The sequence below is a fragment of the Muscardinus avellanarius genome (genome assembly GCF_963383645.1).
Source record: "Muscardinus avellanarius genome assembly, chromosome: 14".
NCBI lineage: Eukaryota > Metazoa > Chordata > Mammalia > Rodentia > Gliridae > Muscardinus > Muscardinus avellanarius.
The window spans coordinates 8,639,228-8,654,645 of NC_137800.1; the positions used below are offsets into that span (position 1 = coordinate 8,639,228).

General features: G+C 46.0%; 1 protein-coding gene across 1 annotated transcript in view; it reads left to right on the top strand.

Annotated features, from left to right (window-relative positions):
- The window catches only part of NUGGC (nuclear GTPase, germinal center associated), a gene marked incomplete at both ends in the record, with an annotated part of 46,393 nt that overhangs the window by 16,487 nt on the left and 14,488 nt on the right, over nt 1–15,418 (top strand). Inside the window, 5 exons of the mRNA XM_080710195.1 lie at nt 135–310; nt 1,755–1,773; nt 3,013–3,102; nt 11,186–11,291; nt 12,974–13,107. Coding sequence (XP_080566321.1) covers nt 135–310; nt 1,755–1,773; nt 3,013–3,102; nt 11,186–11,291; nt 12,974–13,107 — 525 coding nt within the window. The remainder of the gene's footprint in view (nt 1–134; nt 311–1,754; nt 1,774–3,012; nt 3,103–11,185; nt 11,292–12,973; nt 13,108–15,418) is intronic.

Here is a 15,418-nt window from a genome sequence, read left to right on the forward strand (position 1 = left end):
GTGGTGGCCATTGGAGAGGCACAGGACCTGGGCTGGGGGAAAGGCGGGGTGCAGGAGATCTTTCGGGGAATTGCATCCTCCGTACTCCGGATGATGCCATTCTCATTGCCACCTGCCGTGGTCCTGTCCCACAGACCATCGACAAGTGCTCAGCGATCTGGGTGGTCAGCGACATAGAAAGAGTCTCTGGGGGCAGAGCCCACGAAGACCTTCTCAGCGAGAGCTTCAAAGCCTGCCAGCGAGGCTGCTGCAGGGACGTCGCCCTGGTGGTCACCAAGACCGACAAACTGCACCTGCAGGAGTATCTAAGGTAGCGTGCCGGGCTTGTGGGGGGCTGCGGGGCCCAGCTACAGACTTTTGTCCCTGGTCCTGACTATCATAGTGACGGAACTTGACTTCATCTGAGGCACCAGAGAGTGGCTGCTGGGGATGAGGGAGAGTGTGGGCGGCTTGCTGGGACATCAGACGCTTGGATGGGTTTTCTCAGGAGTCTGAACTGACTGGCCTCCGCGCAGCTCCGTGATGCCGTACACACGCCCAGTATACACATAACACCTCCTGGGTGGTGCAGCGTGGTGGCCCCTGCCCCACAGATATGGACCGTGTAGATGCCCCATGACCCGGAGGGACAGAGAGTCTGAAACAGGTGGCAGAAGTGGCAGGTTCTGTTTCAGATTTATGTACTCCCAAGGATTTTAACTCATCTGAAAAAGGCCCTTAAAGTTTTAGAACTTTGGCCTGAAGTAAGAGCGATTTGTTAGAGTCGTTGTCCAACCACTAAGAGCGCAAGGCGAGGGTTGTAGCGCTTGGTGGGTGTTAATAGATGCTGGTTTCCATGGAGATCGCCGCACCCCCATCACTAGGAAGGCTGGCGTTTATCTTCCATGCTGGGACCCTTTGATAATGAAGGGGGGCAGCAGAGAGTTAGAGGGTGGACCCAGGCTGTGCTGGGCACCCGGGGTGTGTGGTCACAGAGCGCAGCTCCGATGATGATTCTCAGCTCTCGCAGAGCTGCCTCGCCTGGCCCTTCCTCGTGTCCCTGCGCCACTGACACTCCAGTCCAGCTGCTGTCTCTAGGAATTCGCTTGCTCTCGGTCTGGGGGGCATTTCACCTCATTTCAGCTTCTTTTTTTCTTCCCTTATGATTTTTTCCACCTTCCTCCCTACAGAGATCTCACCCCTCGTATCCTATAGGATCTCAGGCTTACCCTTTCCAGCACCAACACTGAAACTAAACAGAATTAAATCTGATTTAATACAGTGCAGAAGGAAGCACACAGGTGCCTATGAGAGTGTATCGCTACAGTGTATAATTACAGTGCACCGATAAAATCATTTTTTTTTTTTTTTGGTGGTACTAGGGGTGGAATCCAGGGGCTTTTCTACCTCCGGGATATACTCCCAGACCTATTTTCTACTTTATTTGGAAACAGGGTCTCACTAAGTTGCTGAGGCTGGCTTTGAACCTGCGCGATCCTCCTGTCTCAGCCTCCCAAGCGCGGGGATTACAAGCGTGCGCCACCACGCCTGGCCTTCAGTAGAATCGCAAAACACTATCTCACCATTGAGAAACAAGAGGCACTTTTTTCAGATGGGTCCTGGAGGTAGATCAGAAGAGGGAGGACTGGATCAAAGAGAATTTACACCAAGCCACAGAAACATGGCAATCTGTGCTGCCTTCAGAAAAAGTTGGGAGACTGTGGGACATGCAATAAAAATTCAGCAATTGTGACATTTTTCTAATTTTATTTCAGGGAAAGAAAGCCTGGAAATGTAAGTACAGACCAGTTTTTTTTTTGTTTTTGTTTTGTTTTTTGTTTTTGTAGTACTACTGAGGATTATTGAACCTAGGGCATTCTAGGTCTGAGCTACTCCCCAGCCTGTGTGTGTGTGTGTGTGTGTGTGTGTGTGTGTGTGTGTGTGTGTGGTACTAGGTGTAGAACCCAGGGAATTTCTCCCCCAGGCCACACTCCCAGACCTATTATTATTATTATTTTTAAATTTGGAAACAGGATCTCTTAAGCCAGTGGAGGCTGGCTTCGAACCTGTGCGATCCTCCTGTCTCAGCCTCCCAAGCGCGAGGATTACAAGCGTGTGCCACAACGCCTGGCTTCTTGTTTTGTTTTGAAACAGGGTTTCACTAAGTTGCAGAGAGCCTCACTGAATTTCTGAGGCTGTTCTCAAACCTGTGATCCTCCTGGCTCAGCCTCCTTTTTTTTTTTTTTTTTTTTTGTGGGTCTGGGGATGAAACCCAGGGGCATTCGACCTTCAAGCTACACCCCCTGCCCTATTTTTTATTCTTTATTTTGAAACAGGTCTCGCTAAGTTGCAGAGGGCCTCACTAAGTAGTAGTAGTTGAGGCTGTGCACCAACTGTGATCCTCTGGTCTCAGCCTCCCAAATGCTGGGATTGCAAGTGTGCACCACCACGCCTGGCACTCAGCCTCCTAAGTACTGGGGATTACAGGAGCGTGCCACCCTACCTGGCTAGTCTAGTTTTCTTTCTTTCTTTCTTCCTTCCTTCCTTCCTTCCCTTCCTTCCTTCCTTCCTTCCTTCCTTCCTTTCTTTCTTTCTTTCTTTCTTTCTTTCTTTCTTTCTTTCTTTCTTTCTTTCTTTCTTTCTTTCTTTCTTTCTTTCTTTCATTTATTTTGTGGTACTGGAGATGGAACCCAGGGGCATTCTACCTCCAAGCTATACCCCCCGCCCTATTTTTTATTCTTTATTTGGAAACCGGGTCTCACTGAGTTGCGGAGGGCCTCACTAAGTAGCTGAGCTGGCCGTGAACCGCGATCCTCCTGTCTCAGCCTCCCGAGTGCTGGGATGACAAGCGTGCGCCACCACGCCCAGCTAGACTCGTTTTTAAACAAGACTTTTAATGATTGATACTGCATATTTTAGGCATATTTGGCAGTCGGGGCAAGTGAAGATGGCCCAGATAACGTGCATCTTCTCACTGTACCACTCTCGAGAGTGCTAACTTCTTTGAATGCCGTATTTCCTTTCGAAATCTAGCAAACTATTCAGAGCCAGCGGGAGGCCATTTTGGAAAGAAACAAAGCAATCAAAACCCAAAGGGGTCGAATTCTCAAGGAGAAACTGAAGGTGAGTGCACAGATTTTCCTATACGTTTTCCCGCTTCTCAGCCACCAGATTTCGAGAGACAGGTGTATATTTGGTCAGCAATTTGGACTCAACTCAGTTCTCCTGCCTCATAGCTCTGTGACCTTGGGCAGGCTGTTCCTTCTCTGAGCCTTCACTTTCTCATCCGCAAGATGGGGAGCCAATCATATCCGCCTCTGTGGCTGTCACAAGAATCCAGCGGGGATATGGTCCGTTGAAAAAGACATCCTGATAAATCAGGGATCACTGTATGGTTCCGAGGAGGGATCGGGGAGCACTGAGAGATCATGAGAAGGATGTACCAGGCATACTGGCATTAAGGGAGGTCTTTCTGAGGATAGGGGAAATGCGCTAGCCATTTGAGCAGAATTTTATCTATCTATTTATTTTAATTAATTAATTTTTTTGCAGTACTGGGGATGGAACCCAGGGCATTCTATCTTTGAGCTACCCCCCCCACGCACACCTTATTTTTAATTCTTTATTTTTATTTATTTATTTATTTTGGTGGTACTGGGGTTCCTGGAAGCCCTTCTACCTCCGGGCTACACTCCCAGACCTATTATATATTTTTATTTGGAAACAGGGTCTCTCAAGCCAGCTTTGAACCTGCAATCCTCCTGTCTCAGCCTCCCAAGAACTGAGATTACAGGCATGTGATACCACACCCAACTTCTTGAGCAGAATTTTAAAGGAGTAATAGTGTTTAATAAGATGAAGAACTAGGGGACGGGGCACTTGGAGCAGAGTTCAGGACAGGATAGGCTGCCATGCCTGCCAAGCTTTATGCGAGCTGTTTTGAACGGATCAGGAAAGGGAGTTCTGGGAGATAAGGCCTGCGCTACATTTTCCAAGACTGAGTAATCATCCTGTGGCGAACTTGGTGCTTTCTTAACTTATTTTTGCTATGTTGTCACTAAAATAGTACGAACATAAAACTTATTACGACAGTCTCATAGAGCTGTAAAACTGAAACCAGTTTTAAGATGAAATGCAAACAAAAGAGCCAAGCGGTGGAGCAGAGTATACCACGCGAGATCGTACGGTGTTGCCGGAGACATCTTCCTTCCTGGGTGCACTGGTAAAGTATCTGGCCTACGTCCGGCTCTGCATTCATATTCTGACTTCAACGGTGTCGATGCAGAGCGTGTCTGTGGCACCTTGAGGCACTGCAGACGCCGAGGCTTTTGTTTCTGCTTCAGAATGCCCAGGCCTCATGCTCGAGCCAACACCCTCCACCAAGCAACTGCGGGCCAGTTTTCATGAGGCGTTAACTCGCTTAAGCTGTTCTTAATCTCTTGGTCTTATTGGCATTAACGAAACGTGCATTTTACAAGGATCTAATCGTATTATTTCTGGAACTAGAAACACAAGATACTACAAGGCGCCATCTACAATTGTGTTTATTGCCAATGTGTGTGGTGAATTGCTTTGCACGGGGCCCGGGGTCTGGGCGGCGGCACATCTGCGCAGGTTGATGGAGGAGTTTGCTGTGGATGCAGATTTGCCAGTTGTTTTGAGTTCTGCAGCCCATGCTCTTGATGGCTGGGTGATGCCTTACTTCAGCCCCCATTTCCTTCCTTTTCTTTCTTTTTCAGCAGGTCTGAAAATTGAACCCGGGGATGCTCTACCACTGAGCTACATCTCCAGCTATTTCTACTGTATTTTGAGACAGTGTCTCACTAAGTCTCCTCAGGCTGGCCTCGAACTTGTGATCCTCCTGCCTCAGCCTCCTGAGTAGCACTGCCATGCTTGGCTCCAATCACTCTATTTGTTTGAATGATTATGAGACTTTTGCTTGTACCACAAGCCTTCATTTGGAGCCAAATTTAATTGTAATCATAGGAAATTCAAGACATAAACTGATCATAAAGGTAGCCATTCATATAGATATAGGTTAATTAATTAACTCATTAGTTAATGGTACTGAGGATTGAATCCAGGGGCATTCTACCTCTGAGCTACACCCCTAGCTCTGTTTTTAATTTTGAAAGAGGGTCTCAGTAAGTTGCTGAGGCTCTAGCTAAGTTGCTACGGCCGGCTGTGAATCTGCAGTCCTCCGGTCTCAGCCCCCCAGAAACTGATATTACGGGTGTGCACCACCACACCCAGCTCGGTCGATCTTTTTTTTTTTTTTTTTAATTACAAAAGTGAAAATGATGAAAACTAAGGAAAAAGAGCTCATAGAGAAAGCAGGACCAAGGGCAGGAGGGGCATGTGGAGGAGGTGGTGAGGCCCAAGGAGGTGGGGAGAAGAGAGCTAGGAGGGGGAGTGCTGGGCACACAGCTGCAGAGATGCCTTTTATCAGGACCAAACAGTCCTCACTGGTTATCAGCTAGACATCCTGAGTGAGCATGCTTAGTGTAAGGGCCGGATCTGTAGCCGGCTTGCAGCGGGTGATGCCAGCTCCTTGATCCAGAGCTGGGCTGTGGGGACGTGCGACGAACTTGCTCAATCGGGAACAATAAATATGGGACTGAGTCCGTTCGGGACCGAGTTTCTCAGAAAGGTGGGCAAAGGTTTCGGTTGTAGTTCTGCAGCCACTTATCTGCAGCGATTTTTTCCCTTTTTATGAAATAAGCTCCTTTAAGTTCCTGTGCTAAAAGTGGAGATTCTTCTCCGGGGGAAAAAAAAAATCTGAATTGATTGACACGGACAAATGCCTCTTGTGCAATTGACCACTTTATTCTAGACACAAGATTTTTTGTACTTCCCTATTTCCCCATGATTCCCTAGTAGAAAAGTGCAAACACCCAAAAATTAATAGTGAGATATACATGTAAATCACCAACCCTGAACAAGACAAAAGTAAGGCCTGTGACATCACAGGTCTTTGTGATTGAAATCAGTTCCATGACCCTGCAGGTGGGTCTTGTGCTTTAAGTCAGCCCCTTTGGCCTTGCCTTGGCCTTGCAGCTGCAGAGGCTTTTAGTAGGCAAATTCCACAGGAACGAAAGTCACACCCAAAATCACTTGAAGAATTCAGTTTTTAAGAGTTTTCTTTAACCCTTTCGGAACTTTTATTCCTAGGGCTTAGTCCCATGTCCTTCTCTATCTAGCAACCTCTTTTGAGCTGTATGGGGACGAAGTCGGGGATTCCAGCTTTCGTACATGTAGTTGGCGTAGGGAAATCCGTGTTGTATACATTTATGATGATTTACATTTATGATGTACATTTATGATGTACATCTATGAGGATTTTGATGAATGTCTGCTGGATTTTGTCTGCGATACCATCTGCTGTCTGAACGCTTCACCCTATTAAACACTTAAAATATATTTTCGTAGACAGGGCCCAAAAAACAACATGAAGTTTTTATTATATGTCTTTTGTTCTGTCATAACTATTTTAACCAGGTGGTGTCGCCCTGTCTCCAGGCAGTGTTATCACTAGGTGCAAAGGTCAAGTTTCCTCCTAGCCCTTGGCTCTATTGTAATGATTAGAATGAAGGTCAAAGATAGGGAGGAGTTCTGCATTTGTAATTGCTGTAGCTGGAATGCTTCCACAGTATCTGAATTCTGACTAGAATTATGTCTTAAGCAAACATTTAAGGGCTTAGACAAATTACTAGAAAATCCATTTTCCACGGACTCAGTTTCTCCCACAGTCCTAATTCTTGGGTTCCTGTTTTACATCATTGGAGCTTATTACTATAGAATTCTTACCAAAAGAATAATAGCTTATATCTAAGAGCGTGGAGTACTTTGGCCAGAGGCAACACTCCCTCGGGGCTTCTCCCTGAGATGCCAGTCAGTCATGCGTGGGGGCACACGCAGACATCAAGGAAAGTGGGCCGTGGAAGGGACGGGAGGGAAAGACGGTATTTTTATGGCCCTCGCTGGCATGTGGCTGGCTTTGGGAGGGTCCCATGTGCACAACAGGCTGCTGGTCCCACTCTGAACAGCCTTGGCGTAACGGTTTGAGATGTCACGGTGGTTCTTCTTAGCTAGTTTAGAAAAAGGAGCCAGAACGGCACTGCTCAAAGCTTAAGCAAGGTTTTACTATAACAAAGGTAGAAAAAGTGGCGACAGAACAATCAGCACTGCGTCAGAGGGACACGGTGGAGTGCCTTGAAGTTAAGACATTGAGGTCTCTGAACACATAACATTTTGATAAGAATTTGTTATTTCCTTTCTTCCATCCTGCTTAGCCAAGAGTCCACTTTTTCTACCAAAAGCAGGTGTAGGCCCACCAGTCATCTCTGCTGTGTAAGCCTTCTCTGTTAGCCTTCTTTGTTCATCCTCACAGGGTTAGATAGGGCTGACATCACTGATTAAAATGTATTACTTGGTTGTCAAGGTCAGGGGCTGAATAGAAGAAACTTGCTTTGTCTTTGGCTTCTTAAGCTTAAAGCATACATTGTCCCCTTTGCTGAGCTCTCAGCTCGGCCCTGTCTCTGTCTGCTAGAAGTTACTTACTCTGTTGAAAACTTGTTTCATAGGAAAGATACAGGAGTGTAGTCTTTTAAAGTATGGAGGTTTGGGGCTATAACTATTTTCAGTAATTAATATAGTTTGAGATTTTTCACTTTAACTTTAGTCTATTGTGAGAATCTACATAACTCTTTTTTTTTTTTTTTTTTTTTTTGCACTAGGGATGGAACCCAGGGGCATTCTACCTCCAAGTGACACCCCCAGCCCTGTTTTTTATTCTTTATTTTGAAACAGGGTCTCACTGAGTTGTGAAGGGCCTCACTAAGTAGTTGCTGAGGCTGGTGGTAAACTCACAATCCTTCTTGTCTCAGCCTCCCAAATGCTGGGATTACAAGTGTGCACCACCATGCCTGGCTACATAACCCTTTCCTAAGTGTAGGTGTCTGTGTTTTAACATTCAGTGTTTAACTGGGTTGACAAGCCAACTTTTAGCTGACCAAGGTCAACCTTGGCTGCAGCCCTTGGCTGACAGCTTAGAGACAGAGAAAAGGATTTTACTGTTCTGCTTACGTATGAAATCTTGTCCTTATTAGCAATTAATACTGCCCTTATTAGCAACCAGTACAGGCTCAATCCCCACCATTGGGAATAGAGATCTATAGAAGATGTGTTTAGCAAATACTGACCTCTCGGAACAGTGTACTCTAGGGAAAATACTGTGACAGGAAGGTAAGACAGCACCCTGCCTTCATCCGGGCATTTCAAGTCCCAGAGCCGCAGGCAGCCCTCCCAGTGAAACGGGGGTTTCTTGAGAGGAAACCCGGTGAGTTTCTTGTCTACGGAGAGCGAAGAATGACACCCGCAGACCTCAGGAAGGGGAGTAAAAGGTTTATTGGAAGCAGCAGGGAATGGGGCAAGGGTGGCTGAACACCCCCAAAGGGGCTGGAACTCGGGGTCCAGCAGCTGCCTTCAGGACAATACTTGAGAGTAGCCCAAGCCGAATTGCCTTCAGGTGCAGGCTGCTTTCTTCCAGAGTCCATGCGATCTGCCAGAAGAAAATAGAGAAAAGTGGCCGAATACCCCAAAGGGGCGGTCGGAACTCTGGATTCCAGTAGCTGCCTTCAGGTCACTACCCAAGTGTCTACCGAGCCAAGTGCCCGTCAGTTGCAAACTACTTTCTCCCAGAGTCCACGTGATCTGCCAGAAAAGAGGTGCAGGTCACCCCTAGGGGCCTGGTCAGCCTTGATGTCCAGCAGAGGCCTTCAGGTCACTACTCAAGAGTCGCCCGAGCCACATGCCTTCAGATGCACTCTGCCTTCTCTCAGGGCCAACATGACCTGCGAGAGAGAGAGAGAACAGCTCCCCAAAAGGGGAGGGGGTCCCATTTTGCCTTCGAGTAAGGCAAAAGCCTGACCGTTTGCAAGTCCGTTTGGTTAGGGTGACTTCCAAGGAGACTTCTGGGAAGTAGCTCTCAGAATTTGCATAGGGTATTTGCAAGTCCTTGAAGAATCTCCTTTCAGTGAAGTGTCAGCCTTGCTCCTGGGTTTGTTGATTAGTAAACTGATGGCTTTGTGAAGTGCTGGCCTTCTTATCTCTGAGCCTTTGGAATTTCAGGTATTTGTGGCCCCTCAGGGAACTCAGGAGATTAGCTTTTTTCTACCAAGGCCTCTTCCCTATCTGCCTATTTCCTTCTACCTCCTCACCAGCTACTCCCAGGAGAGGAGAAAAATTGGTCATTCTCTGGTTCATTCAGTTCATTTTATATGAAAATAACTGGTGGCTGTGCCTAAATGAGGCATTGCGTGATTGAAGTCATTTGTATTACATAAACTGTCAAAATATTCAGGAGCCTATAAATCTTGTTTTAGTTACAACTCTATTAACTTGTGTGCTAAAACTCTTACTTTGATTAATGCTCTGTTACCATATAGAGTTGGAAAGATTTACTTTTTTAAATAAAATTACATCATTTTTTAACCAAATTATATTTCCATAAACAAATTAAATTTTCATAGACATTTAAAATTATAACCACAAACTATTGTGAAATATTCTTATAAATCTTTTTTTTTTCATTACTGGGACATTCTACCTCCGAGCTACACCCCCAGCTCTATTTCTTATTCTTTATTTTGAAACAGGGTCTCACTGAGTTGCAAAGGGCCTCACTAAGTAGCTGAGCCTGGCCATGAACCCGGATCCTCCTGTCTCAGCCTCCCAAATGCTGGGATTACAAGCATGTGCCACCATGCCTGGCTCTAAAATAATCTTTTAAAGACTTAAATAAATGATATCAAAACACTAGCACATTTTTCAGGAAGATGCATACCTGGCAAGGCTGAATCAAAACAAAAAAGAAGAATGAAAAATTATGGAACAATATTTATGTGTGATTCTAGTGTGATTTCTGTGAAGTTTTTCTAATCATTAAAAAAAGGGATTTTTTAGCTAAGTGTGGTGGCACAATATTTGGCCTATAATCCCAGTACTTGGGAGGCTGAGATAGGTTCAGGGCCAGCCTCTGCAATTTAGCAAGACCATTCAAAATTTAAAAGAGGTGGGGACTGTGAGTATAGCCTGGAGGTAGACTGGGTTCAATTCTAGTTCCAAAAGAGATTTTCTCATGCAATCCTTAATTCCTTGCCATTTCAAATCATTATATACTTTAACATTACTCCATTAAAATGTGCGTGGTTACACACTAATCACATGGCAAGAAACTTTCTCTTTTATACTCTTTCTGCTCAGTGTTGTGTTGTACTGGCATTTTATAAACTTTTATTTATTATTTTTATACTTTCATTGGTGTGTTATGGTCTCACATCATAATCTAATTCAGAATGATAGGTAAACGTTTAAAAACAAGCTCTGTGTTTAAACAACTGTAATAACAAGAAACTGGTACCATTGCCAATTCCTGTGGTGTAAACACTCCCACCATTGCCAATTCCTGTGGTGTAAACACTCCCACCATTGCCAATTCCTGTGGTGTAAACACTCCCACCATTGCCAATTCCTGTGGTGTAAACACTCCCACCATTGCCAATTCCTGTGGTGTAAACACTCCCACCATTGCCAATTCCTGTGGTGTAAACACTCCCACTATTGCCAATTACTGTGGTGTAAACACCCCACCATTGCCAATTCCAAGCCACCAAAGTGACATCACTGAAGTGGAGTTGGATATCCAGGTGACAGTTATCTCCTGGGAGCTGGTGCAGGCTGGCTCAGCTCACCACTTTGCCAGCAATGTGCTTCTTTGATTTGTTCCTTTGTCGTTTGGTGATGGAGCCCAGGGCTTCATGTGAGCACATTCTCTACCACTGAGTCCCACCCCCAGCCTCATATTCTTCCTGCTCCTTTTTCTAAACAGGAACCTCGTACTTCCCCTCCTCAGAATATTTACATATATGCTTGAATTATTTTCTCTCTAATAATTTCCTTCAAGGATTGCTATTGGGAACTCCTAAAGGAATGGTTTCTATGCACCGGTGTCCTCACTGCCTCTGGCCTCGCAAAGAATGGACAGATGGAGACACTGGATGTTTAGAATCGTGTCTCTCTTTTCGGGGCTCACTCTTGCAGAACTGAAACTGGATGCGCTGAGATGGGACGCGGCTCCCAGGAGGCCTCTGAGTGTTCCCTCCACCACAGCCGACTTACTGTTTCCTGTGTATCTCTCTCACTTCAGAGAAGACTGCCGGCTGACTCCAAGGCTCGGGACGCCTCCGATCTGGTGTACACAGTGAGCGCCCAGGAGTACTGGCAGCAGGCCTTCCTCACAGAGGAAGAAACTGGTAATCCATGCTTCTTATCAACCACTACAATTCTCACGTCTAAGCTTCGGACTTGGAATATCCTGCTCTAGAACTTTCTCCAGCTTTCCAGTTTCTGTATCTATTAATAAATATATATGTGCAAGTATTCTTTTTTTTCTCTCCTGTATTGGGGGCTGAGACCACAGTTTCTCTCTGTCTCTCTCTCTGTCTCTCTCTCTCTCTGTCTCTCTCTCTCTCTCTCTCTCTCTCTCTCTCTCTCTCTCTCCCCCCCCCCCCAGGGGCATTCTACCTCCAAGCTACACCCCCAGCCTAATTTTTGTATTTATTTTAATTAATTTTGTGGTTCTGCAGAGGCATTCTACCTCTGAGCTATACTCCCAGACTGTTTTTTTTTTTAATTTGGAAACAGAGTCTCCCTAGGTTGTTGAGAGTTTCATTAAATTGCTGAGACTGACCATGAACTTGCGATCCTCCTTCTCAGCCTCCCAAATACTAGGGGGGTTGCAGGAGTGTCACCATGCCTGGCTTGTCTCTTCCTTAACTCTTACTATGGATTGGCAAAGTCGAGGGAGCTGAGCTGACTGTCACTGCCTTAGCATTTGGCTTGAGGGTCCTTAGCCACCTGGCCATGGGCACCAGATAGTTTCTTTTTTTTCTTTTTTTTGTAGCTCTGGGATTGAACCCAGAGGCATTATACCTCCAAGCTATACCCCCAGCCCTGTTTTATTTTTATTTTGAAACTAAAATAAGAGTTTCACTACTTTCTGAGGCTGTCCTCAAACCTGTGAAACTCTGTCTCAGCCTCCCAAGTACTGGGATTACAGGCTACCATGCCTGGCTCAAATGCAGTCTTTGAATGTGTACTGTATGCCCTGAGTCAGGAAAGGCAAGGACCTTTTCTTTACAAACTTAAAATCTAGATGAGGGGAAATACCAGCCCACCGGCAAACATTAAAGGAAAAGCCAGGCTTAGTTAAATGGTGCTGGCTGGAAGGTCTGAGAACTCTGAGGGTCAGTCTGGACCTCTGTCTTACAAGGGGTACCTCTCAGTAGCTGTGTTCATATGCAAATGGAGGAGAGAGAGCAGAGGGGGGCTGTGTTCCCAGAATCAGGGGAACCAGGAAATGACAAAGCCAGCGTGGTCTATGCAAGGAGTAGTTTAGAACAATTGCCACGTATAAATGTAATGGGGAAAGGTAGGGAAGCACCTTTTGTCTACTCTAAGGAAGGGCCAGGACAAAGGCAGGTTCCACCTAGAACCCATGTGTCAGAGGCTCTTGCTCCTTTCTTGAGCAAACCTGGGCTGTTGTAATGTGAACGTTTTCCTAACACAGATAGAAAAGTCTAGGGGAACCAAGGAGCTGAGACCCTAGAAACAAGCGCCTTTGCTTCAAGTCTGTGATGAGTCCCATCCCAAAGAAAAGTCCGCATATTTTGCCAGCCTGTACCTTGTGTATTTTGTTTGGGATAGATAAATAAAATTAGTATTCAACCTTGCTGAAATAGCATTCATTGTTGTTGATCCAAGACATGAAAAAGGTATCCTTCAGAGAGCTGGGTTCGTGGACAGCCAGTCCACGTGGGACCTTAGCTATAGTTTGTTCAGACTCCCAACCCTATCTTTCAACTTTTATGAATTCTATTCTGTACAAACTTCTGGCCTTTTAATATTGTTTGTGCTGCCTGTGAATTCATTCCAGAAATCCCCAAGTTAAGAGAATACATCAGGAAAAGGCTCTTGGACAAGCAGAGGAGGAGGGTGACCAAGTACATCACAGAGGCCTTCGGCCTGTTGCTCCTCACAGACAGTCTCTGCTGCACAGAAAACCCACCGGTATGGAAGACACCTCTCCCCACTTGGGCAGAATATTCTCTTTACTGTGTGAGAAAATGTACATATAGCAGAGGAAGATAAAAATCCCAGAGCGTCTAAGAGAATGAAAAGATAACAAAAGGGTTAAAATCATAACATTTGGATAAAGAGAAAGAAATAATATTTTACCTGGACAGATGGGGCTGAGAGGAAGATATAAAAATAGTCTGTGGCTACTTTCCATCTCTCCTGAGGCTTGAACAAGATGGGCTTGTTTAAACGGTGGCAGAATGATTTAGTTTGCCTCTGGAATACAGATGATTCCTGGATCTTGGAAAGGCCTGTTTAGGCACACAATATCTAAAAGCGTTTCATCTGCATGGAGATTTCCCTTGTGCCCAAAGGCGGTCAGGAGCTCAGACCCAGAGCGACAGCCTGATAAAAGAGTGAGAGGAGGGATCTGGGAGGGAACTTGAGTGACACCTTCAGGCATCTGTACTGTCTAGAACCCAGGCCTTCTGAGTGACCAGGGAAAAATTATGTTTCTCAGGGTAATGGACAAATCTATCTTTTTGATGGATGACTTTTTATTTTGTTGTTAACCCTAAGAGAAAAGGGATAAACTGCTAAATTAGAGGCTTGGGAGGGTTATAGAGAAAAAAAAATTAGTCTTTTTAATCAATCACCAACCACTTTGTTTCTTTGTAACATACATAGCCGCCAGATTATGTACAAAAACAGAACGCTGACCCCCGGCCTGCAGCCAGTTGCCCAGATCCAGTCTCCTCTCTGTAACTAGGACTTGGAGGGGGTCAGGCTGCCATCTCTGGTGACAATCTGGAGAGCCAGACAGATACTTCCAAAAAAAAATCTGCCCCCAACAGCCGCTACTTGATTAATAGTTTCCCTAATCTTTGTTCCAGCTTCTAACTTAGAATCAGCGAGAGAGAGCCAAATCTGTTCCCCTAGGCAATTACACGGGACGTCATGCTTCCCGCAGCCTCCACTTAGCCTCTCCTAAAGCTGTGCCTTTTACCACCGTCAAGCTTCCCCCTGCCTCTGCGGGCCTTTGAGTCTCTGCCCCGTGCTGGCGGCCCCGTGCTATAGCAAGCGCAGGAGACAGCCTTTGCTTCTCACACTTGGTTGGTCCTTGTTTATTTTCACACTCAACTTTCACCCATCAGATTTGCACAACCAGATGACTTCTTGCTCTTCCTGAACAGGGAAGGGCTCAGGAAGCCCTGTTGGCTCCCTGAGAGGTCAAGGGGCTGGTCCTGCACTGGGGAAACCAGCCTGGGATGAGCCTCCGGGGGGACCGGGCGAGGAGGCGCTGGAGGCCTGACTTCAGGTGAAAATAAGCAATGTCGGCTGGAAAAACTGTAGTTTGGCCAAATGCTTGGCTATGAGAATGCCCAAAAGTGCCTAAGAGGGCAAGAGTTGCTATCTCATTCATCATACATCTCGTTCCTTGTTTTGGTCTAGTTGTATGATTAAAAAAAAAAAAATCTGAGGTTTCCGAATGGACTTTTGTCCTCTGAAATATTTGGGGAAGGTTTCACCTTCCAACTTCCTGAAAAAGTTCTTCGGGGTGAAGTTTGCATCTCTGCCCAACACAAGATTGCTTTTGGAAGAGCTCCTGGAAAATGGGTCAGATGTGGTGAAGTGTGTGGTTGGTTTATTTTACAGACACAAGGACGTGGCCTTGTGCAGTCAACCCGGAAGTGAGTTAGTTCTTTGCTAACTCAGAGGGACCCCTGGGGGCTTGTCCCATCCCTGCAGCAGGGCCAAGCCTTAGAAGCCACAGAGGAGGGAGGGGCCGCCTGGCACTCCCTGACAGGATGGCCTTCTGAGGGAGCAGCCCACAGCTTTTCCCAAAAATCCCTTGGCTTCCGATATTGGTCCCTGCGTTGGTTCTTTGATGGAAAATTGGAAGACGAAGGCATTGTCAGTGCATTTGAATTCTGAAAAAACCACACCTAAAATGTATGCGATTGACTTTTTATTCGTTTGGTTTTTTTTCAAGAGTGTGATTCAAACCAAAAATTCAGAGTTGGGCAGTTAGTGCTGTTAAATGAATGGTCATTGCTTTTAAGAACCAATAGGAAGTTGATTATGACATTTCAGTGCTGAGTGAGCCCTGCGTTTACTCCCAAGTGTCATCGTCCCCCTTACCGCCCCCACCTTTCTTACGTCCTTCCGTTCCCTCGACAGGGACTTACGGAGTGAGATGGAGTGCAGGCATCTCTGCCCCGGCCTTTCCTTCCATGTCCCCTTTCTTCATTTTAACCACCAGTGACACCCCAAATTCCAAAGAATATCAAGGGCACTCAGG